The sequence below is a fragment of the Pelobates fuscus genome, chromosome 1, assembly GCF_036172605.1.
Source record: "Pelobates fuscus isolate aPelFus1 chromosome 1, aPelFus1.pri, whole genome shotgun sequence".
In the NCBI taxonomy this organism is placed as follows: domain Eukaryota; kingdom Metazoa; phylum Chordata; class Amphibia; order Anura; family Pelobatidae; genus Pelobates; species Pelobates fuscus.
Genome location: NC_086317.1, coordinates 200735001 through 200760417, shown reverse-complemented (window position 1 = coordinate 200760417; position 25417 = coordinate 200735001). Strand labels below are relative to the sequence as shown.

Below are 25417 nucleotides of genomic sequence, written 5' to 3'. Positions count from 1 at the left end.
AGTGCCTGACCTGTAGTGGTTATGATGGATGCAGTAACCCTTCAAGCAATCAAAATAAAGACCTTGCCAAAATATATGTTTATTTTTACAAAACAGCTAATGGTAAGCTGTAGTATTAAAGTATAGAACAAATATGACTCAACACTTATTTTGTGGTTTACTAATTTTAGTTGTAAAAAAACTGTGATAGATGACTTGGAGAGGAGATTAGGTGAGAAAAAAGATATATGAAGCTCAAGTAGAAATTCTAGGAAAAAAAGTTTAGTGGGTTGATTAATTGTTTATACACATATGCATATGTGTGTGTGTATTATTCTGCTTCTAATCCATTGTCCAAATTGACCTCTTCTTAATTTGGATGTAGAAATACAAAGGGTCTTGATGTGAAAAATGTCAATTTCTCTGTCACTGAGCAGTTTCCTCCCTAAAGGGAAAAGAAAATATAGTTAGAATAGGTATAATATAGGAACCATTACCACCCCGATTATTTACAATATGATTGATCTCACCGTCAATATGTCCCAGTCTGTGTCTAACATACATGAATAAACATAAAAAAAACTTCCATGCAAATAAAAACCCTAAGGGAGGTGGGATGGAGGGGGAATGGTGGGCGGTAAGTCTAAAACCTGTAAAAAAAAAAAAAAAACAAGGATACTAGAAAGGCGGATTTAAAACGTCTAGTTCTCTTCATACTAAAAAATATTAAAATCTACAGTTTTGGTTAATTCTTCTAAAACCATTTGAAAACAGAGGCCCTAAATATACTAAATTAATCAAGAAGAAATCTACAACTATACTATTATTTAAAAGGGGGTTATCTACTAAACTATTCTTTTCTTTTTTTTCATTATACTCTAAAATATTAACACCTTAAGGACACATGACATGTGTGCCATGTCATGATTCCCTTTTATTCCAGAGGTTTGGTTCTTAAGGGGTTAAACGCATATTACAGTCTTCAAAAGTCTTCACATTTAAAAAGCCGAGAGCCAGAGGAGTGAGCAAGTGTAGGAATTGGTAGAGAAATGCGGAAAATCTCTAAAAAAAAAAAAAAAAAAAAAAGTTCACCTCTCCTTGCTGCAAATAATTTAGACGTAACCAGTTTGGAAATAAAGTATACTTTTACTTTAGAGAAGGATTCTTTCCTTGTGCAGTAGAAAGAAAGTTTATCAGTGGATCCATCATAAACCAGGGTCTCCTCATCCCAGTGCCAGCAAGTGTAAGTGGTTCTATACCATTTCCATCTTATATAAAGAAGATAACCATTCTTTTTCATCTATTTTTATTCTAAGATCTTTATTCCATTTTCTAATGGCTGTAGGTGTTTCTGTGATATTATTTTCTTCTGTTCGTTTAACACATCTGGAGAAAAGCTGTTTTACTTTATTCTGCTGTAGTATTGTTTTTATTATTTTATACAGATTTCCTTCTGATATCAATATGACTTTCTCCATAAAATGTTTAACCCTGATATAAGTAAAAGTATCATTGCCTGTCTACCAACATATTAAAAGATTTTATTTTATTGTCTCGAACTAAATCTTTGATTGTTTTTATATGTTTGGCTTTCCATTTATTTAAGGAAATGTCCTTCATTATTGTTTCTAGTGAGTTCAAACTTTGAAAGTTAAAGATTTTATTTTCCATGTCCATTTTCTTATTAATTTTATGCCATATTGGTATAATTTGGTTCAGAATATAAGAGCTGGATAAATTAATTTTTTTTATGTTCCATCTTAAATCAACTGGGTCCTTCAATTGACTAGCTTCCAGTTCTATATTTAGCCATGCTTCGTTCTATTTTGTTTTGCTCAAACTGACATGTCAATACATGCATAGTTATACCAGCCTCCTAGTATTTTGTTATATTTGGATAGCCTAATCACCTATTTTTTTATCCCTCTAGATAACAATGAGTTTTTTATCCTATTTTTTTTCCCTTGCCACACATAGTTTGAAAAGGCAGTTCTTACCATTGTTAACCATGGCGTCGGAAAAGCTAGAGGGAGCATTCTAAACAAGTATGTCCATTTCGGGAGGACGTATGATTTCAGAATATTTATTCTTCCTCCCCAGGATATTTCTAATTTCCTCCATTCTTTTAGGTTTTTATTAGTTTCTTTTAGGAGATCTAAAAAATGTATTCACATAATACTATTTATATTCTTACAGATTTTAATTCCCCAGTATATAAATGTTTTTGCATTTATAATACCACAAGTTCTTGATAGATATCTATGTCTTTTTTAGGTATGTTAATATATAGTGCATTTGATTTTGTTTTATTTAGTTTACAGTTTGAAACTGCACTATATAAATCTATTTCAGTTGGCAGGGAGGTTGAGGGATTAGTTAAGTACAAAATTGTATCGTCAGCGTAGAGTGACAGCTTTAATTCATTTTCTTTTTGTTGAAAAGCCTTTTATCTCTGTGCTCTGTTGATTCTGTTGGTTAATACTTCTATAGTTAATATGTATAGGATGGGAGATAATGGACATCACTGTCTGGTCCCATTTTTCAATTTAAACCAGTTTGTGCATATGTTAGGTCCAATTGTTATAGCCATTGGATCTTTATATAGTGCCATTATTGCAGTTAAGAGCCAGCCTGATACTCCAAATGCTTTCAAAGTATGTTCCATAAAATCCCAGCTGACCCTGTCAAAGGCCTTTCCTGCATCCAGTGACAGGATCAGCATGGGAATTAGATTTTGTTGTGATATATCTAATACATCAATCAGTCTTTATTGATTGAATGTCCCCATATTCAACTTATAATGACTTCTCCAGTTTCAAAATTATTCAACCCCTTCATGGCAAGCATCTTTAGAACTAAGTAGAGCACCCTTTTGCTGTTATGACCTGCATAGCCCATGGAGATTTTCTATGGAGTACAGGTGACTGTGATGGCCACGGTAGAATTTTCCAGGACTACTTCTGCAACCAAGCCTTGGTGGAATTTGAGATATGATCAGGACCATGGACTTGTTGGAAGGTCCAATGATGCCCCAAGCTTCAGCTTCTTCCCAGGCGGCATGGTGCTTTGTCCTAGGATACTGCAATGAACCCATCTTGATTTCCACACACTGCAGGTTTCCAGTGCCAGATGAGCCCCAGATCATCACCGAGCCACTGCCATGATTTACTGTAGGCAGAGTGCTCTTTTCAGTGTATGCTTCATTCTTTGCCCTCCAGACATACCGCTGGTCGATTGGGCTGAAAAGTTCTAGTTGTGTGTCATCACTCCACAGAACAGAATCCCAAAACTTCAATGGCTTATTTATATACTTTTTGAGCATATTGGAATGACCTCTTAGAGTTCTGGCATTAAAACCTTCTGCGTTTAGTACACATCTTACTGTGCTTACTGAAACCTTGAGGGTTTTTCACAACCTGCCTTTTCAAAAATCTGGTTGCAGCCATTGTTGCCACCAAGTCTTTGCAGTCACTAGAAGGATTTTTCACAACCTGCCTTCTAAGATCTCTGGTTGCAACTTGATAGCTTTCTGCCCCACCCAGGTAGTATAACCACTGTTCCTTCAACATTGAACTTGCAAACGATGCTTCCAACGGTGTCTATAGGAACATTCAGTGCCTTTGCTAACTTTTGGTATCTCGTATCTTGTTTGTGAAGGGCGATGATCTCTTCTCGTAAATTTGTGGACTTTTCTTTTGACTTAGCCATATTATAAACATGCAGTCAAACGTGACACTCAAACTCCTAGTCATTTCATGTATTTCAAGTGTTCCAACTCAAGCACACCTGGTGCATCTAATGAAGCCCTTGATTAGTTGCATCAGGTGTGCTTGAGACAACACCTGTTTTGCATATTTGTGCTGTTTTGAGGGATTTGATTCAGGGGGGGGGGGGTGTCGAGCTACTCAAATTACTTTTGTTTGATTTGTTCATTGCAAATAGCTGAAAGTCTAAATTTGGACGATAAACCTGATTTTCAATGGGGGTTGAATTATTTTGATTACAACTGTGTGTGTGTATATATATTGCAGTAGAGCTTGGGCAGGCCATTAGACAGGTATAAGGTAGGAGGAGATATTACATATATTTATATATTTTTGGCCTAAAGTCCTGGGTCTTTTTGGCACCTACCAATGACCACGTTAAGTGGGTTTATGGTGTAGATTATGCTAAAAGTATGTGTGTTTGTGGCTGTGGTGTCGTGTGTAAACGGCTTTCTGTGTGTCTATCTTTGGTGTTGTTTGTAACTATGGGAACTGTGTTTATGTGGGTTGCCTATTGTGGTATGTATGGGCTTACTATGATGTCACAAGTGTGTATGTAGGTTGCTTGTAGTACTTTTATGTGTGGTATGGGCTGCTTGTGGTATTCTATGGGCGAACTGCTTGCAGGGTTGTGTATCTAGAAACATAGAATGTGACAGCAGATAAGAACCATTCGGCCCATCTAGTCTACCCAATGTTTTAAATACTTAGTCCTAGCCTTATCTTATAGTTAGGATAGCCTTATGCCTATCCCATGCATGCTTAAACTCCTTTACTGTGTTAACCTCTACCACTTCAGCTGGAAGGCTATTCCATGCATCCACTATCTGTGACTCTCTTTAGTGTTGTGTAGGAATTGCGTGTGGATTATACGTGGGGAAGGTTTTTGCAGATATTTATATTTATGCAGGAATACTATTTTCATTTCTAAATAAAGTTGCTATAAAGTTGTTTATGCCCTCTTGCCTTACCAGGGAGAGGTGCATGCATTTTCATGGTTTCCTGATGGTCTGGTGGTTGCAGCTCTCAGTCTGCACCTTCTGTGGGACCAGATCACTTATCCCTTTGTCTCTGTTCTGACACTTTTTCTGGTGAGATGCAGATGCCAGCCATAGGCTCCCTTGTGCTCCAGGCGTTGGGGTACCCTGGGCTGGCTGGGGAGATCCTCAGATCTCATTTAGTCCAGCAGCCTTCGTGCCATGCAAAGGCATCCCATAGGTTGCTGACCCCAGTACTAATTCACACATGCATGTATTTGTCGAGGTCCATCCCAATAACATAAGCAATACAGGCTGCAGATTTATGATAAAAAGATGCCTTACATAGTGTGGTAATCTCTCTCTGGTCCATTCAGACGTTTCAAGACAAAGTATCCAATAGCCTGTAAAATGATCACGAGTAGTCCTCCTCCAATAAAACTGCCTGTGTGGAAAACTGGGGGGGACAATGTGTTGGAAGGTGGGACTTCTGGTATGGAGAGTGGAGTAATTATGAATGGTGACAGAAAATCTGAATATAAACAAGAAAAGAAACAATATCAGAATAAAACCAAAGGCATTGAGCATATAAAACCCTTCAATAAATTAAATACCTGGGCAGGTCTAATGGTAGATTCCCTGATGTTGTAGAACTACAACTGCCATGATGCTTTCACAGCCTTTAAAATGGCAGAGGATCATTTTTGTTTCCATTCTACAGCATCTGGGCATCTACAGTTTGCCCACCCGTATGTCTATACCAGGGATAGGCAACCTTCGGCTCTCCAGATGTTGTTGACTACATCCCCCATAATGCTCTTACACACATAATGCTGGCAAAGCATCATGGGAGGTGTAGTCCAAAACATCTGGAGAGCCGAAGGTTCCCCACCCCTGGTCTATACTATTCCCAACATACCATAAGCACTACAAAGATTTAAACAACTTATTGTAACATCTTTATTAAATATACATTCCAAAAAACAAAGGTAGAGATTTTTCCAGCATACTGGGTCCTTAAGACTATAATGATATATATTGGCAGATTTGTGGGTATTGCCGAGGGCATCCTACGTTAGGTAAGAAACGCACAAAAAGTAGGCCTAGCCTTTCATTATGGAACCATATATAATAACACCCACACCTAAACGGTATAATAAACAAAATCATATCAACCCACTTATAAAGTGCTAATGCATTAAACCATAAATGTAATATCAAAATATACTGACCAGGCTGGAGACCTTAGAATACCCCCAATATTTCAGACATACGCCTTCCTCAAGGGGACCCCCTTAATGCACAAGCACTTTGTAAGTGGGTTGTTATCAATCAGACGTAACTTACTATATAAAATGTTTTCAATCAGGCGTAACTTACTATATAAGTTTTTACCTACTACTCTGTAAATTGAACTTTAATCACACACAGGAGGCTGCTGAGGGGGCTAGCAAGATATTAACAGAGCCAAGGATTGATCCAAGGATAAATCTAAATGACTTTGGGGTCAAAAAATTTTTTTTTCCTATTCTGTGAGAGATGGGGGTGGAAGAGACAGCCTATAGATCAGGTAAGTGAGGGATGGGGGGGGGGGGGAGAGACAGCCTATAGATCAGGTAAGTGAGAGATGAGGGGGTGCAGCATACAGATCAGGTAAGTGAGAGATGGGGGATCCACCTACAGATCAGGTAAGTTCGAGATGGGGGATCCACCTACAGATCAGGGAAGTGAGGGATGGGGGGAGGCAGCCTACAGGAAGGGTCAGCAAGTAGCAGGAAGGTCAAATAAGAGAAGGAGCAGAAAGGAGACGGAACAGAAATTAGCAGGAAGGGACATCAATGAGCAGAAAGGGGCAGCAAGGAGCTGAAAGGAGCAAAAACGGTAAAGTAGGAGAAGGAGCAGAAAGGAACATAAATGAGCAGGAATGGGCAGCAAGGAGCAGGAATTGGCAGCAAGAAGCAGGAAGGGTCTGCAAGGAGCACAAAGGGTCTGCAAGGAGCACAAAGGGTCTGCAAGAAGAAGGAATGGTCAACAAGAAGCAGGAAGGGGCAGGAAGGGGCAGCAAGGAGCTGGAAGGTAAAACAGCACAAAGGTAAAGTAGAAGGAGCCGAAAGGGTCAGCAAGGCGCTGGAAAGGGCAGCAATGCAGAGGAAGGGACAGAAGGAGCACAAAGGTAAAGTAGGAGAAGGAACAGAAATGAGCAGGAAGGGGCATCAAGGAGCAGAAAGGGGGCAGCAATGAGCTGGAAGGGGCAGAATGAGCACAAACGTAAAGTAGGAGAAAAAGCAGAAATTAGCAGGAAAGGTCAACAAGGAGCAGGAAGGGTCTGCAATGGGCAGCAAGGAGCAGGAAGGTTCTGCAAAGAGCAGAAAGGGACAGAAGGAGCACAAAGGTAAAGGAGCAGAAAGAATCAGATGGAGCACAAAGGTAACATAGGTGAAGGAGCAGAAAGGGTCTGCAAGGAGCAGAAAGGGATCAGAAAGAGAAAGGAGTAGAAGGGCGCAAAATAAGCAGAAATTAGCAGAAAGGTAAAGGAGCAGAAGGAGCCAAGGAGGAGAGAAGACAGTGTCAGAAGAAAAAGAAGACTGTGTCAAATGAAGGAGAAGAAAAGGAGATTGGAGCAGGAAGGACAAGTGAAGTGAACCCTCAACTTTATTCTGGACACCACATCATAAGGCTTTGGTACCTGGGCCTTGCAAGGAAACTTTGGACCTTTTCATCTCCCCAGGTAAAAAAATATATATCAGTGTTAATGTGTTCACTTTTATTTACTGAGTGTCAGGAAGCACAGAGTGCCAATGGGTAGGGGTGTCGATGATTGGCTAGAGCGTTCAGCTGGCACACTAAGTCAATCAGTAGCTCCCCATTCATAAAAAAGTAAAACAAATTTTATGAACCGGGAACTAGCAATTGGCTTAGAGCGTCAACTGACCACCCTAGCCATTCTGCAGCACCCATGCCTGACGTCAATCTGCACTTCCTGACACTCTATTTAAGAAGCCGAATACCACTGAGCGACCTGGAGATCTAGAGCTGGAGAAAGCCATTTGAGAGCGGTTTAACCCCTTAAAGGAAAGAGCACCCAGGGGCTTCCTGACATCATAGCATTTTCATTTGGATAAAGTTATGGTGACCAGAATGTTCCTTTAATTTGCTTAAAGGAACACTATTGTGTCAGGAATGCAAACATTTATTCCTGACACATAGTTGTGAAAACGCTATTCACCCCGGAAAAATTCCTGCGGACGCCCATGGAGCTTGTTGCCTATATACTTCGCCACAATGCTTTTATTTGACCTTTTATTTGACTGCAAATTCCTGTCCTAATATGTTTTATACCCCACCTCTTATATAATGTAAGCTCGATTGAGCAGGGTCCTCTTCAACCTATTGTTCCCGTAAGTTTATTTGTAATTGTCCTATTTATAGTTAAATCCCCTCTCATAATATTGTAAAGCGCTACGGAATCTGTTGGCGCTATATAAATGGCAACATTAATAATAATAATAATAATGCTTCAGCTACACCTTCACCTCAATGAATAGCAATTAAATACATAAAACAAATTGACCTTTCATTCAGCCAAGAGATAATATTGGTAACTTGTTGACCTTATTTGGGCAAGCATGTTAATTCCTCAACTTGGGCAGAAACAGTGAATACAGTTCAATAAATGGTGATTCTTACACATATATCAAATTCAGCTGGCACAATTAAGGCAAACATTATATGGAGTGAAGGAGAGATTTCATGTCACCATATAATTTGCAAAAGGAGCTCATTGCCCAATAAATGAAATTATATGATTTTTTTTCCCTTTTTAAGAAACCTTAATGTATATGTCCAAAGCACCAGGGTCGGTGCAAAGAATTTTGGGTACATAGGCAAAGATGCATTTTTCAAAAACATCTGCACCTGTGTGCCTCTTAACCTCCCTTTTGTGTTTCTTATCCCGTCTTTAAATATCTGACTCCATTTAGTGTATTTTATCTCCTATTTTTGCCTTTGTGTGTCTCCTATCTCTCTTCTTTGTATGACTCTTACATCCTCCCACATTTTGTGTGTCTTACTCCTCCCAGACCCTTTGTGTGACTCCTTTTCTCCCAGCCCTTTTGTGTCTTTTACTCTTCCCAGCTCCTTTGTGTGTGTCTCTTTCCTTCTCAAGCCCCACTGTGTGTTTCTTTCACATCCAGCCCCTCTCCCCGTCCCTTAATGGTCCCTTCTCTGACCTTTACTGTTCCTCTCCCCTCTCTCCTCCTTTCCCTATCCCTTAGTGTTCCTCTCCCCTCCCCCCTCTGTTCCCTGTCGCTTAGTGTTCCTTTCCCCCCTCCCTCCTTTTCCTGTACCTCAGTGTATTTCTCCCCTCCTCACCCACCCCCATAGTGGTCCCCTCCCCTTCCTGGTGTGCCTCCTACCTTTCCTGTAGCGTGGCTGAGCGGAGCGAATCCCGGTACATTGAGCTTTTCCTGTCAGTCCTGCCAGATACAGGAAACAGATGTTCCTGTACCACGGTACACTCCGCTTGGCCACGCTACAGTCAGGGGTGTATAAACACTGACAGTCACACACACTCAATGACAAACACACAGACGTCTCTGACAGCCAGACTCACTTATCTGACACACTCATTCATTGACAGACACTCACACGCACACTGACAGACACACACACACTGACACAGACACACACACAGACACACACTGACAGACACACATACTCACATGCACACACACACAAAAACTCACAGACACACATACTCGAACACACATACACTGACAGACACACATACTCACATGCGCACACACACACACTGACAGACACACTCACGCACACACAAACTCCCAGACACACACACTGACAGACACACATACTCACATGCGCACACACACACAGACACACACTGACAGACACACTCACTCACACACAAACTCACAGATACACACACTGACAGACACACATACTCACATGCACACAAACTCGAACACACTGACAGACACACACACTGACAGACACACACTCACATGTACACACACACATACTCACATGCACACACACACTGACACACACACACAAACTCACAGACACACATACACACTGACATACACACTCACACACAGTAATTAATAATCTAAATTAAATGTAAATTTCCCACCCAGCCTCCCTACCTGGAGAGTTGGCGTGGGTCTCTCATTGGTGGTCCAGTGGGGCTGCTGGGAGGCGTGCGGCTGAAGTGGATTAGGAGGCGGCGAGGGAGCTCTGATCTCTCTGATCTGCTCCCTCGCAGGCTGTTTTCTGATGCCGCGGGAGCCGGAATATGACGTCATATTCCGGCTCCCGCGGCATCAGCAAAAGGCGCGCGAGGGAGCCGGTCAGAGAGATCAGAGCTCCCTCGCCGCCTCCTAATCCACTTCAGCCGCACGCCGCACCGCTCCGGGGATCCAGGAGGTGACCAGGCAGGAGGGAGCACTTCCCTCCTGCCGGTCACTGGAATTTTGTGCCCCCAGAGCCGGTGCGCCCTAAGGCGGCCGCCTGTGCCGCCTTATGGACGCGCCGGCCCTGCAAAGCACACAGGTGAAACAAACAAACAAACCAATTTAGCAGACACCAGTAGCAAACATTATATGGAGAAATGTCACCCATAGATTTTTCAAAAGGACAGTGACATGGGGACACTGGGAGACATTGGGACACAGACACTAGGGGACACTAATCATTGGTGACATATACATGAATGCTTCTTAAACACACTCTCAATGACAGACACACAATCTCACAGATTTAAAATAATCACTGACCAACACACTCACCGACAAACACACTGACACATATACTCACTGACAAACATACACACTCACTAACAGACACACAATCTCACTGATTTGAAACACTCACTGACAGACACACACACTGACAGACACACACACACTCACACATTTACACATTCTTGCACACACACACACACACACACACACACACACAAATTACTTTTATTCGTTGATGTTTTATTTTATTTATTAGGTCCATCCAGCCTCCCCACCTTTAGGAGAGCTGGTGTGGGTCCTCTCCACGGCATCCAGTGGGGATTTTCTCCCTGAGGCCCAGTGGGGATTGTCTCCCTGGGGCCCAGTGGGGATTGTCTCCCTGGGGCCCAGTGGGGATTGTCTCCCTGGGGCCCAGTGGGGATTGTCTCCCTGGGGCCCAGTGGGGATTGTCTCCCTGGGGCCCAGTGGGGATTGTCTCCCTGGGGCCCAGTGGGGATTGTCTCCCTGGGGTCCAGTGGGGAGTGTCTCCCTGGGGTCCAGTGGGGATTGTCTCCCTGGGGTCCAGTGGGGATTGTCTCCCTGGGGTCCAGTGGGGATTGTCTCCCTGGGGTCCAGTGGGGATTGTCTCCTTGGGGTCCAGTCGGGATTGTCTCCTTGGGGTCCAGTGGGGATTTTCACCCTGGGGTCCAGCGGGGATTTTCACCCTGGGGTCCAGCAGGGATTGTCTTCCTGGGTTCAAGTGGGAGGCGCCGTGGAGTGACATCATATTTCTGCTCCTTGCATCACTACAGAGGCCACCCAAGTAAGCAGAAAGGAACTGAAACACGAAATCAGAGCTCCCTTTGCCACCCCCACCAGATGCCTCCTGCTTCAGGGGTGCCATGAGGTGGCCGGCCACCTCCTGGGCCCCCTGTAACAACCATTAACCCGCTCTTTGCAGAGCACCACCACCTTCTGGAAGATTTAGAGAGGAAAAAAGACAGTGTGTGATGGGAATGAGCTTCTTCTGGCTATAGGCAGCAAGGACGATGGGCCTCGTACTGAAAAAGCAGAATAGGAGAGGGATTTAATTGAGAGAATGACCCACTACTGAAAATATTGAGGGAATGGAAGGGGGAGGAGAATGGGCTACTGCTGGAAATGCGGATTTGGGAGAATAGGCCACCACTAGAATTCTAGCTTTGAGCTACAGTGAATTAGCCAGATATCCCAGGGCAAGCTAGAAAACATTAGCCTTTCTCATTTGAGCATCTAATTCACATTTTAGTCAGGGCCAGATTAAGAGCCCAGTGGGCCTGGTGCTGACAATTATGATGGGCCTAATTACAAAATCTTATCGACCAAAAACAATAAAACAGTACTACCTCCCAAGCGTCATGTATCTGATGGAGATGGTGCTGGAGGGAAACCCTATGCTAATCTCACGCTTTCATCTTTCAAATAAATCCATATCCCCTAACAGCAGTGTCCAGTAAAACAAGAAGTCTATGCACGGGGTAAAAGGGTGGGCCACTGACGAGAATTATGTAACCAGAACTGCCATAAGGGGCAGACATACCCAAAAAGGGGGCATGTCTGCCCAAAGAATTAGAAGAATAGCCTGGCATGAATGCATGTCAGGCTGCCTGTCAGTCATGCAGGCTGGCCAATTAAGGGCATACTATGCAGACAGCACCCTGAGCATGGCATAAATGCATCTAATGATGAACTCGCTCCACTCTTTCTAAGGACCGTCCTCTAGCAGTCAGTGGCGGCTCTAGACTTGGCGAGGCCTTAGGCGAAATTCATACATGAGGCCCCCACTAACACCATTATTGGAAAAAAATTGCAGTTGACTTGTGTGTGTGTATATAAGAAGCTGTAGATATATTGAAAGGAAGCTTGCAGTACTGGATATAGAGAACTAGTCTTTGTATACATCGTTGCATTGTGCATTTACCTGTGTGTACCGGAGAGTGTGTGTCTGGCAGTGAGTATCTTTGTATTTGTATGTATGTTTCCCTGAGCATGTGTATGTTTGTGTACTGGCCTTTGGCATTAAGTTCATGGCGACGCTATGTTTTATGACAGTGTGTACTGTGTAGAATGATTGCCTTTAGGGGGTGACAGGGTGAGTAAAGGAGTAACTGTGGCAGGGTGAGTGTAAAAGAGCAGGAGGGTGCCAGAGTACGCGTGGTGCCCGTGTGTTTAGAGGGAGCGATAGTGTGTATGGAGGTAGGTGACAGTGTGTATGGAGGTAGGTGACAGTGTGTATGGAGGTAGGTGACAGTGTGTGTGGAGGTAGGTGACAGTGTGTGTGGAGAGAGGTGACAGAGTGTGTGGGAAAATTACATAGGGGTGACAGGTGAGGTGGCAGGGTGAGAGGGGGTGACAGGTGAGGTGGCAGGGTGACAGGTGGGGTGGCAGGGGGAGTGACAGGGTCATATGTGGGGTGAGAGAGGGTGACAGTGTGAGGTGGGGTGACGGTGTGTGGGGAGTGACAGGGTAAGTTGACAGAGTAAGGTGGGTGACATAGTGTGGGGGGTCACAGGGTGGGTGACAGAGTAAGAGGTGGGGTGACAGGTGAGGTGGCAGAGTGAAAGGGGGTGACAGGTGAGGTGGCAGGGTGAGAGGGGGTGACAGGTGGGGTGGCAGGGTAAGTGACAGGGTCAGATGTGGGGTGAGAGGGGAGGCAGGGTGAGGGGGTGACAGGTGGGATGGCAGGGTGAGAGGGGGTAACAGGGTGAGAGGGGGCGACAGTATTAGGGGGTGACAGGTGGGGTGGCAGGGTGGCAGGTGGGGTGGCAGGTTGAGTGACAGGGTCAGATGTGGGGTGAGAGGGGAGGAAGGGTGAGGGGGTGGCAGGGTGAGAGGGGGTGACATGGTGAGAGGGGGGTGACAGTGTGTGGGAAGTGCCAGGGTGGGTGACAGTGTGGGGATCACAGGGTGGGTGACAGAGTAAGAGGTGGGGTGACAGGGTTACAGGGTGAGAGGTGGGGTGAGAGGGGGTGGCAGGGTGAGAGGTGGGGTGGCAGGGTGAGAGGTGGGGTGAGAGGGGGGTGACAGGTGGGGTGGCAGGGACTGACAGGTGGGGTGGCAGTGTGAGAGGGGGGTGACAGGGTGAAAGGGGGTGACAGGTGAGGTGGCAGAGTGAGAGGGGGTGACAGGTGAGGTGGCAGGGTGAGAGGGGGTGACAGGTGGGGTGGCAGGGTGAGTGACAGTTCAGATGTGGGGTGAGAGGGGAGGCAGGGTGAGGGGGGTGACAGGTGGGGTGGCAGGGTGAGAGGGGGTAACAGGGTGAGAGGGGGCGACAGTATGAGGGGGTGACAGGTGGGGTGGCAGGGTGACAGGTGGGGTGGCAGGGTGAGTGACAGGGTCAGATGTGGGGTGAGAGGGGAGGAAGGGTGAGGGGGTGGCAGGGTGAGAGGGGGTGACATGGTGAGAGGGGGTGACAGTATGAGGGTGGTGACAGTATGAGGGGGGTGACAGTATGAGGGGAGTGACAGGGTGGGTGACAGTGTGGGGGTCACAGGGTGGGTGACAGAGTAAGAGGTGGGGTGACAGGGTTACAGGGTGAGAGGTGGGGTGAGAGGGGGTGACAGGTGGGGTGGCAGGGTGAGAGGTGGGGTGAGAGGGGGTGACAGGTGGGGTGGCAGGGACTGACAGGTGGGGTGGCAGCGTGAGAGGGGGGTGACAGGGTGAAAGGGGGTGACAGGTGGGGTGGCAGGGTGAGATGGGGGTGACAGGTGGGGTGGCAGGGTGACGGGGTGACAGGTGGGGTAGCAGTGTGAGAGAGGGATGACAGGGTGAAGTGGCAGGGTGAGGGGGTGACAGGGTGAGGTGGCAGGGTGTAAGGTGGTGAGAAGTGGGGTGGCAGGGTGAGGGGGGGTGACAGGGTGAGATGGGGTGAGGGGGGTGACAGGGTGAGATGGGGTGAGGGGGGGTGACAGGGTGAGATGGGGTGAGGGGGGGCGACAGGGTGAGATGGGGTGACAGGGTGAGATGGGGTGAGGGGGGGTGACAGGGTGAGATGGGGTGACAGGGTGAGATGGGGTGAGGGGGGGTGACAGGGTGAGATGGGGTGGGGGGTGACAGGGTGAGATGGGGTGGGGGGGTGACAGTGTGAGATGGGGTGGAGGGGTGACAGTGTGAGATGGGGTGGGGGGTGACAGGGTGAGATGGGGTGGGGGGGTGACAGTGTGAGATGGGGTGGGGGGTGATAGGGTGAGATGGGGTGGGGGTGTGACAGGGTGAGATGGGGTGGGGGTGACAGGGTGAGATGGGGTGGGGGGTCACAGGGTGAGATGGGGTGGGGGGTGACAGGGTGAGATGGGGTGGGGGGTGACAGTATGAGATGGGGTGGGGGGTGATAGGGTGAGATGGGGTGGGGGGGTGACAGTGTGAGATGGGGTGGGGGGGTGATAGGGTGAGATGGGGTGGGGGTGTGACAGGGTGAGATGGGGTGGGGGGTGACAGGGTGAGATGGGGTGGGGGGTGACAGGGTGAGATGGGGTGGGGGGTGACAGGGTGAGATGGGGTGGGGGGTGACAGGGTGAGATGGGGTGGGGGGGTGACAGTGTGAGATGGGGTGGGGGGGTGACAGTGTGAGATGGGGTGGGGGGGTGACAGTGTGAGATGGGGTGGGGGGTGATAGGGTGAGATGGGGTGGGGGTGTGACAGGGTGAGATGGGGTGGGGGGTGACAGGGTCAGATGGGGTGGGGGGTGACAGGGTCAGATGGGGTGGGGGGTGACAGTGTGAGATGGGGTGGGGGGTGATAGGGTGAGATGGGGTGGGGGTGTGACAGGGTGAGATGGGGTGAGGGGGGTGACATGTGGGATGACAGGGTGAGGGGGGTCAAAATGTACCTTTTTCTCTGGTGGTCCGGTGGGGTCAATCTGTCCCTGGTGGTCCAGTGTCCTGGATGGCTCCCTGGTGGTCCAGTGGGATTTCCGGTCTGCAGCTCCGCTGGATGCAGAGCTGCAGACCACATGGGGAAAGTCTCGCGATTTCCATTCAGAGCGTTGCCGTGGTAACCCGCGGCAACGCTCTGATTGGCTGGAGATCGCGAGACCTCAGTCTGCAGCTCACACCCGGCGGAGCTGCAGACTGAGGCAGGCTCTCTCCCCAGGCGGCCTGACAGGAGGGGCCTCGCACCCGGCGGCACTAAGAGCAAGCCGCCGGGCCCCCTCCTGTGTCGGGTCCTCGGTCGTAGACCGAGAACCCGACATGTCAGTCTACCCTCAGGCGATTTAGGCGGCCGCGAGGCCCCTGACTGCGCGAGGCCTTAGGCGGCCGCCTAAATCGCCTAATTAGAGAGCCGCCTCTGCTGGCAGTCACATGTACACTTGTCTCCTTACCTTCTTACTAGCAGGCAGGAGCTCCTGGTATATAGTCTGGGACAGAGAAAATGTGTATGTAGTGAGTGTAGAAGAAAGAGAACATGCCACAATGTTAGAGAGACCAAAGTCAGCATTACCTAAACTAATTTCACTGTCAGCCATTCCACACATGTTTTGTTCCTCTACATCCCCATGTCTCTTATTGTTCCCTAGTGTCTGTGTCCCAATGTCTCCCAGTGTCCCCATGCCACTAGGGGGTACTGGGAGACATGGAGACATGGGGGGAGACATGGGAACACTGGATGACTTTGAGACACAAGGGGACACTGGGAGACATGGGGCACTGAGACACTGTGATACATAGGGGACACTGGAAACTTGATAAAGACCTGGGTACAGGTCTAAACATTGCAATGTCCAATAAACCTGCTTAAATCTATCACAGTGAATGCTTAGATTTTTTTTCTTTTATACTAGGGGACACAGACACTGGGAGACATGGGGACGCTGAGACACTGGGAGACTAGGAAACGCTTAAGTGCAATAGGGACACTGAGACACACCAGGGACACAGGGAGACATGAGGAAACTGAGACACTAGGGACACTGGCTGGGAGACATGGGGGACACTGGGAAACTAGGGACACTGAGACACTAGGGACACTGAGAGGCATGGGGACACTGAGACACTAGGGCCACTGGCTGGGAGACATGGGGACACAAAGACTAGGGGCCACTGGGTGTCTCACGGTCCCCTTGTCCCCCAGTGTCTCAGTGTCCCCATGTCTCCCAATGTCTCATTTTCCCCAAGTCTCTCATTGTCCCCATGTCTCAGTTTCTCCTAGTGTCTCAGTGTCCCCATGTCTCCCAGTGTCCCTAAGTCTCTCACTATCCCCATGTTTCACAGTGCCCCCTAGTGTCTCAGTGTCCCCAAGTGTCCTTATGTCTCCCAGTGTCCCCTAGTGTCTCAGTGTCCCCATGTCTCCCAGTGTCCTCTAGTGTCTGTGTCCCTATGTCTCCCAGTGCCCTTCAATGTCTCAGTGTTCCCTAGTGAGTAGAGCAAGACAGGGAGGGAGATGCTATCCCTGCCTCTCACCACACAGACAGCGACCCCTATTGGCTGGCACTGGTATTGATGAAAAATCTCTGTTTGTACTGAGACTTACATTTGTATTGCTGGTATTACTGCAATACCGGCACCGGCTAGGCAGCCTCAAATACTGGAGAAATACTGGCCAGATGGCAACCCTAAGAGTAGTGTGTAAAAAAAATGGGCCTATTCCATGGGCATGGGCCTGGAGCTGCAACTCCATCATACCCTATGTTAATCCAGCCTTAGTATCTGTATGGGTAATTTAATCTGTGAAAAGCTTATGCCACAAAATATGGATCAGTGGATTTGTTATAGGATACTGAAAGAGAAGGGAAAACCAGGTCTTCAACACTATTTCTTTAGTTATACTACTTACAAATCCATCCTGCACTCTTTTAAGAGACAAGTAATTTTTAGGTGGGTGAATAGAAGTGTTCCGAACCAAGAAACCACTGGATAACAAAATGCCTTGTGGTTGTCAAGGATGGTGCTAGAAGGACAGTGCACAGCATGCTTGGTTTCCACCGATGTTATGGATTAAAGTACTGTACAATCTTACACAGGGGTAGGTGTGGCAGCTGTTTGTATTTTTTTATATAAGTGGGCTGTGTGTTGTGTATGTGTGTGGGCTGCATACATTGTATTTTGTGTGTTATGTATATGTGTGGGTTTGTCTGTGGTAGTGTGGATAGGTTTGCAGTATTGCAAGTGTGTGGAATGCTTGTAGGGTTGTGTGTTGGGGCTGTTTGTTGTATTGTGTGTGTGATTATGAGTTGCCTGTTATGTATATGTGTGTGCGCTTGTGGTATTTATGTGTGTTGGACTGTCTGTGTTATGTGTGTATATGTGATCTACCTGGTTTGTTATATGTGTGTGTGGGCTATTATGTTAAATGTTTGTATGTGGGTTTATTGTACTATTTTTGTGCATGATGAGAGCTACCCGTGGTGATGTGTGTCAGGATCAAGACAGGGATCCAACACGCAGAGTACTGAAAACTATAAAGACGTGTACCGGACCTTAGAGTGGCCGGACTAACGTCACGCAAACATAGAATGGTCAGGGATGAGCCAAGGTCGAGGGAACGAGAAGACAGGTAAGCGAAAGCCAAGCCGAGTACAAGGATAGGAGAGAGAAGCAAGGTCAGGGTACAAGGCAAGTCAATAACTGAAGAACCAATCAATATAAACGCACTAAGGGAACAGTCAAGCTGAAACCACGACAGGGCAATGACTCACTGTAAGGGAGTACCTTTTATACCCTGCCTCTTTAATTGATGTCCACGCCCCCAAAACGTCCTGGTTTGAGATTTCCGGCGGGTCGTGACGTCATTGACGTCATGACATCGGCGGCATTGCGCCGCGTCATAAAAGGGGGCGGGGCTATAGCGGCCGGCGGCCAAAGTGCCGAAATTGCTGGAGGAGAAGGAGGCTTGAGGGACAGGTACCATGACAATGTGTGTATGTAGTATTGTGTGTGTTTATGTTGACTGCCTGTTGTATGATGCATGTGTGTGGGCAGTCTATAATGATAATGTGGTGGAATCTCGGTAAAAATAAATTTAGTAGGCCGAGATTACCACGTGACATGTGTACGTGCATATACTGGTGTATCGGTCGGTTGGTTGCACGTGGCAAAGATACGATCAGTAGTGTACGGAGCATGTGCGAGAATACCGGATGTAGTATTCCCCTCCTCCATTGTGCTGGGCAAGCCATGCGGTCAAACAGGAAGTTAGTTCTTGTTCGATTGATTGGGTAAGAGTATGTGTGGGTGGAGCTTATTATGGGAGGAGTTACATGCCTATATAAGGAGCCTACACTATTGTCCGGGGCTCAGATCTTGTTGTATTTTGGTGACATTAGTCCCTCTGAGTCCCGTTCGGTGAATCGAATAAAGAATCTCTTCCTTCCTGAAGAAACCTGTGTCCATCTCTCTGTACTTGGCTTCCGTCAGTTTCTCCGGTATCAATAAATTGTGTATGGTGTGGACTGTGTGGTATTGTGAGTGCTTGCATGTTGTGTATGTATGCCTGTCTGTAGTGTTGTGTGTGGATTGTATGGGAATTGTGCACAGGAGGTGTTTGCAGGGGTCTTTATTTTTGCAGGAAATATTTTATTTGAAAAAAAGTTATTATAAAGTTGCTGTATGCCCCCTCCCTCTGGCCTACCTTTTGCCAGAGAGGAGGGCATGAATCCTAAATGTTGGTCCAGTAGTTGCAAATGTAGGTTCCAGCTTTGGCACAATAACCCTCGGAAATGCTCTGACTATTCACACAGTGATGGAGCGCGAGATAAGGTCAGCTGTGGAATATGCCCCCACTGAAGGTGCAGACCACATGCTTCCATGAGCTACAGGCACTGGATCACTCGGGGCCAGCTGGGGAGATCATCTGATCTATGGGCCAGCTGACCCATATGGGTCTGGTTGCCTCACGTGCCATGCATGGCACATGTGCCAAAGGCTGCATTAAGGCTTGGAGTTGCAATTAGAGCTCCACATTTAAGAGTTATAGTCTCTAGTATCTGTAGTACCTATACAGCATTGATTGGGATTAGAATAATGGTAGTTACCGTATACAGTATCTTGAACGGAGAACCCAAACTGCAAGCTCTGACACATACACAAACATCACTTTAATGAATGAGGATAATAATTAAAATTACCATGATTACTACCCACTACTTAATAATTTGCTCTTTTTCCAGATAACTTGGCATTGTTAGCATTGTAAACTTGACGTAACAGAGTAACCTAGCATATTGACAATAGTTATCTCTGACAAATACACCATGGTTCCATACCCCTCCCTATACACAATACCAAATGATAAGATGATACCCTACACTTATATCCCTCTCCAATGCCCCTACTATACCAACTATCTTAATGTCAGTTGATTAAAGGCCCCAATAGTTTATAGAATCTAGCATTTAACCCAGAGTTGCTATCCTACCATCCACTTAATGAATTAGTGTAACTTACCTTCACATTTGCTGCTTGTGTTAAATACTATGCAAGATTCAGCCATGAATTCCTCAGTGGAGACACAACTGCTGTTTTCTAAGTAGAAAAAAAAAAGCACAAAGATAAAAAATCCCAGTTAGCACATCTCTATGGTATGAAGAGGTATGTACATATGAGTAAAATGTGCCATCTGTATAGGTGGTATTGACAATGCATTTTGACCTACATTGATTACATTATGGTTTGGGGACAAGTGTGTTCATAATGTGCAAAAGTTTGTCCTTCATATTCATCATGGATGGAATGTAGATTGCTACATATTTTATCCCCCACATGACTCCTCTCCTGCAACTGTCAAAACGACCTGCCAAGCCATCAGTGAATACTTTCCTAACAACCTACTTCGTACCCCTACTTTTACCCTTTGAGTCACTATACCCCACTCCATCTAGAATGTAAGCTCATTGAGCAGGGCCCTCAACCTCTCTGTTCCTGTACGTCCAGTTGTCTGGTTACAATAACATGTCTGTTAGTCCACCCATTGTACAGCGCTACGGAGTCTGATGGCACTATATAAATAATAAAATAATAATGTTTTTACATGACAAGTCCTCTATAAATTCTCTTGCCCAGTCTTTGTCCCTGCAGCATGGAAGGTCACTGACGAAATGCATAGTATAGTCTCTCCATGCAACACTAAATTTCATCTCACTGATCAGCATACAGCCTCTCCCCTAACAAACTCTGCTTCTCTAGTCTGGAAATAATTTGTTTGATTTTTTTTTTCTTGCTTTACTCTGCAATTTTACTAGTTTCAGGTTTTGTTTTTTTTTAAAGCCAATTTATAACATATTTGTAATGCTCTTACTATGGAAGCTATAGGAGCTGATGTAATCAGATACACTGGAATGAACCTATTAAAACCTATACTTATTACTATTATTACGAACTTTATTATAACTAGAATGTTTAGCAAATTGTTCCTTCCAAAATAAATTACTAAAAGCAATTACGGTATTGAGAATGACCATGATGTTTTTATTTTCATTGAAAGTGGTTTTATTGCACATTGCTATGACATTTGATATGTTTTCTTATGTTAGCTGATTTGATTCTTCTGCATATTTTCTCACCCATATCACAGCATGGAAGACATAAGAATTTATTTATATGCAAAACACTGCACTTGTAAAGAAAAACATTGTTGAGAACGACAGCTCTATAAAGTCTTGCCTTTTACATCTATTATATGTTTAAATCGAAAACAGAGTGAATCAGAAATGACCTCCAAAGCTAATTTTATTTGGAGGTTTGGAAAACCTACTACTTGGCTATATAATACCAATATGTTTTCTGCTTGGATCAATGCACTCCATCATTTAAAAAGATATATTTCATTCTTTAATGTATTTTTGTTAGTCACTCAGTAAACAAATTGTCATATTTACCTGATTCGCTGCAGGAGACCCACATACAGGTGGTATTTAATGCATTCACTCCTTCTGTGCAGCTTTCACAGGAACGCAGGTGTCTACAAGTTTCTGTGGGACATAAAAAAGGACAAGTTAACTAATGTGCAGGGAGTCTAAGGCTCAGAGCAATAATTATGAATAGCAAACTGCTGATATGGGAATCACTGAGTGCTGTGCTCAGCATAGCTGAAAGTCAAATGTTGGTGATTACTTACCTGCCTTGTAGGGAATGAGCGTCATAGTAGCAATGAGCAGAACATAGAGTTGCTTCATGTCAGACGAGAGGTAGTGAAAAGCAATTTCAAGAATTCTAGTACAGAATATTAGAATAGAGAATTACTGCTAATAATGAAAGAGAACGTGTAAAGTGCCGGCCAAGAAGATGCTGCACAGGACTAAAGGAGACTCTTCTTGGCGATATTTGTCTCTTGATCTGGTAACTGATCAGGCAGGAGAATGAAACCGAGCTGATGATAGAAACCTGAGACTGGTAAAGAATATCCAGTCCAGAGGAATAGAGCCAAAGAGAGTTAAACATCCACTGAGGGGGTGGAAAAGAAAATGTACATGCACTTCATGTCATCTAACTCTTCAAGAGAGAGTCTGGACTTATACTGCATTTGTTAACACCTTCACCTCAAATGGAGGTCATGAAACCTTTTTAATGTAGTTTAACCCCTTAAGGACCAAACTTCTGGAATAAAAGGGAATCATGACATGTCACACATGTCATGTGTCCTTAGGGGGTTAATGCACGGCATGCTAGGCCTGCAACTGCAACAGAGATTACAGACTCTATAATCACAGAGATTAAGGAGTTTTTATCACTTTATCAAGAAATGTAAAATATGCTTTTTGCATGTTCTTACAGGAAGCGGATCTGTATCTGCTCACCCTGACAGCATGCCCTCAAGCTATTAAAAATGGGATCTGGTAAGTAGAATATGCAAAAATATTGCATAGTGCAAATATAATAATTCAAATATTTCAAGGCTACTTAATAATCTCACTTAGAATTATATAGATTTGGAAAAGGGAACTTGTGCAAAAATGTGATTGCCTCACAACCTCAAGAATCTTGCTGCAACTGCAAATTGTTATGAACGATCACTCACAACCAATACAGCTGAACAGACCATTGCAGTTATCGAAAGACAATTTTTATTTAAAGGGACACTATAGTCACCAGAAGAACTACAGCTTATTGTATTTGTTCTGTTGAGTATAATCATTACATTCAGACTTTTTGCAGTAAACACTGTCTTTTCAGAGGAACACTTCTGATAATGTCAGCCAAGAAGGCAGATCACAGACAGAGCCAGCACCAGCAAACTGGAATAAAAGTATAATTTTATTATATTTAGGTATGTAAGCGGGGCATGTTTGTGTTCCTGACTATAGTGTTCCTTTAACATTTTGCTGAATTTGAATGTGTGGTCTGCACCTCCTGCTGGTCAAGACCATATATTCTCTCCCTCACAGTTCTAACACTCTGCTAGTGAGTCAGAGCACAGCTGCTCAAATATCCAACCTGTACTTTGACTCACAATGAGAGCAGAGCCAGGGGAAGCAAATATTCTGGTCTACACTATCAGGAGGTCAACACCATACAATCCACTATCGGACCACCATGGAATCTAAATTAGAGCAGGTCTAACTCCCTCTTGATGCAGTTCCTTGTGTCTAGCTTTATTAGATTCTTAGTGCTCAGCCTATGTCCTGTGTGTGTTACACAGTATTATCATAGTTGTAAAGCTGCTGATATACAAAATATTGCCCTAATTTTGATGGGTCTTCTTGAGCTGCTAAACGATGGTTATTTGCTTTTTTGTTATAGTGGAGGTTTTAAAAATATATTTTATCTTTGATCAAGGCCTTACTAAGTTTAGAGCTGCCTGTGGGATTTGTTCATACCATAGGACCATACTGTTTTAAGCCCATTTCTTTTTTAAAGTATCCCAATATTTGTGGGTCCAATCTAATCTTAACGTGGAAGATGAACATAATAACTGCAGCACACATTGCTTAAACTGCTCCAAGAGGCTCTCCTTCAATGTATACTCAGCTCATATAACATCTAATATTAAAGGGACATTTCAAATACCAAAACAACTTAATCTAAATAAAATTGTCATAGTGCCGGGAGGCCCCTGGAGGCACCCTTACCTCAAGGGGCTAAACTGTTCTTGAACAGTTTAACCCCAAAGTTGCCTCTAGCGGCGATGTCCACTCTCCCCAAGGTGGCATCCAGCTTCTGAATTTTCTGATTCAGGAACCCCGGAGTGCCGCTGGACAGGGGTGCCACTTATTTGCTGAAAGCAGTCAGCTGATGCTCTCAAACCAATCAGTGACTCCCAATTCACAAAACTGGCTTGGAAAAGATAAGCTTCTTTCAAATCCAGTTTAAAGAAGATCTACCTGTCAGTTTGGCCCCACTGAAGGAGAATGGTCTGGCTGGTGCGGATGACCGTTATGCCGCCTGAGGCCATGGCCTCAGTAGCCTTATGGCAAATCTGGCCCTGTACACAACGCTACTGGGAAAATGTTTTGTGGACTGATGAAACTAAGGATGCGTTGCTTGGGAAGAACATGTAGCACTATGTATGGCGTAAAAAGAGTACCATGTACCAGCATGAAAAGTACCATGGAGGGACCATCATAATTTGGGGCTGCTTTGTTCCCGGGACCACTTGTTAACAGTGAGGAATAAATGAATAAATGCCAAAGTTTATCAAGATATGTTAAAGGATAATATCAGAAAGGCTGTGTTCCAGCTGAAGCTCAGTAGAATTTGAGTGAAGCATCAGGACAATGATCCTAATAATCTAAGTAGATCCACTACAAAGAAAATCCACCTGGTTTAGTTTTCTTTGTCACCCTTGTGCTATGGTGGGCAAAATAATTTCTTGCACAGGAGCCCTCTCTGTATTAGTTTCGCCACTGCCCGATCTGCTTAGCACTGGTGATGTCACACGCTGGCGCTCAATGTGGTATACTACAGCCTGTATCCCTCCATTACAGCCCTCTATATATCAACTACAGTCCCTATTCACCCCCCCACAACAGCCCCCTAACCCTCCACGAAAGCCCCCTATAATCTCTTTTATAGCCCCTATCCCCACTACAGTCCCTTAACCCTCAACACTACAGTCCTCTACACTACAGCCCCCTATCCCTCCAGCTACAGCCACTATCACCCCGCTAAAGCTTACTACCAGTGCCCCTCCAGAGATTTGATTCTGGCTCCGCCCCTGCCAGACATCCTAAGAATAATGATGAGCTGAAGCTGTTCTATAAGAAAGAGTGGATCAAAAGTGCTCCTAAACCTTTTGCAGCTAGCAGAAAAGCTAAACACTGCCCATTACACATAAACTGCCCAATACATACGTCCATACTGCCTAATGCATGCACATATACTGCCTTATGCATACATCCATACAAAAACACTGCCTAATGCACACAGTGATACTGCCTAAAACATACATTTTACATTTAATACATAATTAATCACTGTGATCAATGATGTATCCAATGCATTTGGTGGGATTTAATTCATAATATTGGTGGGATTTAATTTATGTTACAGTGAACTTATCTGACAGATTTAAATGAGAAAAAAAAGAGAACTGCCAGGAGAAATAATAACTATCGCTGGTGGAATAACAAATATCAACCAATTAGGCTAGATATTTCTAAGAATAAAACTTTAATAGAACGATTAGAGGAAGTGGGTAGGAGGGGTTTCAGTTGGTATTTAACACAGCGATTGTGGGAAAGCTGGCCTTTTGCTAACTAGCCCCTCAGACCCTTTGTTGTCCCTCACTCCCAATTTTAGTTTCAGACATAGTTCTTCACCCGTTTGGTCACAGTGGCAGGGGGTTAAATAAGAAATTTGGGGTGGATGGAATTATCTGGGATAGGAAATAACTGTTTTTGTTACAGAGGAGTATTATGTGTTTTATTGATAGGCTCAAGTGTGTCAATGGCTCTGAACATGGGGGTGTAGGGGTATATTGGTATTCTTGGATTACTTTTCTTCCTGGCTTCCCCACTTCCTCTCATCTAGCACTCCTTCCCTTATAC

The 25417-nt window shown here is 45.1% G+C and overlaps 1 protein-coding gene across 1 annotated transcript; it reads right to left on the bottom strand.

Annotated features, from left to right (window-relative positions):
- Window positions 1–277: 277 nt before the first annotated feature.
- Window positions 278–21853, bottom strand: CD164L2 (CD164 molecule like 2). Its single transcript, XM_063444442.1, has 5 exons — window positions 21550–21853; window positions 21311–21403; window positions 19881–19958; window positions 5066–5252; window positions 278–424 (listed from the first exon to the last, which is right to left on the bottom strand). The coding sequence occupies exons 1-5, from the start codon at window positions 21605–21607 to the stop codon at window positions 406–408; spliced, it is 435 nt and encodes a 144-aa protein (XP_063300512.1). The 5' UTR covers window positions 21608–21853; the 3' UTR covers window positions 278–405.
- Window positions 21854–25417: the final 3564 nt, after the last annotated feature.

What these genes read in the sequence shown, in the direction of transcription:
- CD164L2 (XM_063444442.1), bottom strand. Translation starts at nt 21,607, where the DNA reads ATGAAGCAACTCTATGTTCTGCTCATTGCTACTATGACGCTCATTCCC. An exon ending in GGTCTCCTGCAGCGAATCAG is followed by an intron (nt 19,959 to 21,310) that starts GTAAATATGACA and finishes TTTTCTACTTAG; the next exon opens with AAAACAGCAGTTGTGTCTCC. An exon ending in CACAAGCAGCAAATGTGAAG is followed by an intron (nt 5,253 to 19,880) that starts GTAAGTTACACT and finishes GTTTATATTCAG; the next exon opens with ATTTTCTGTCACCATTCATA.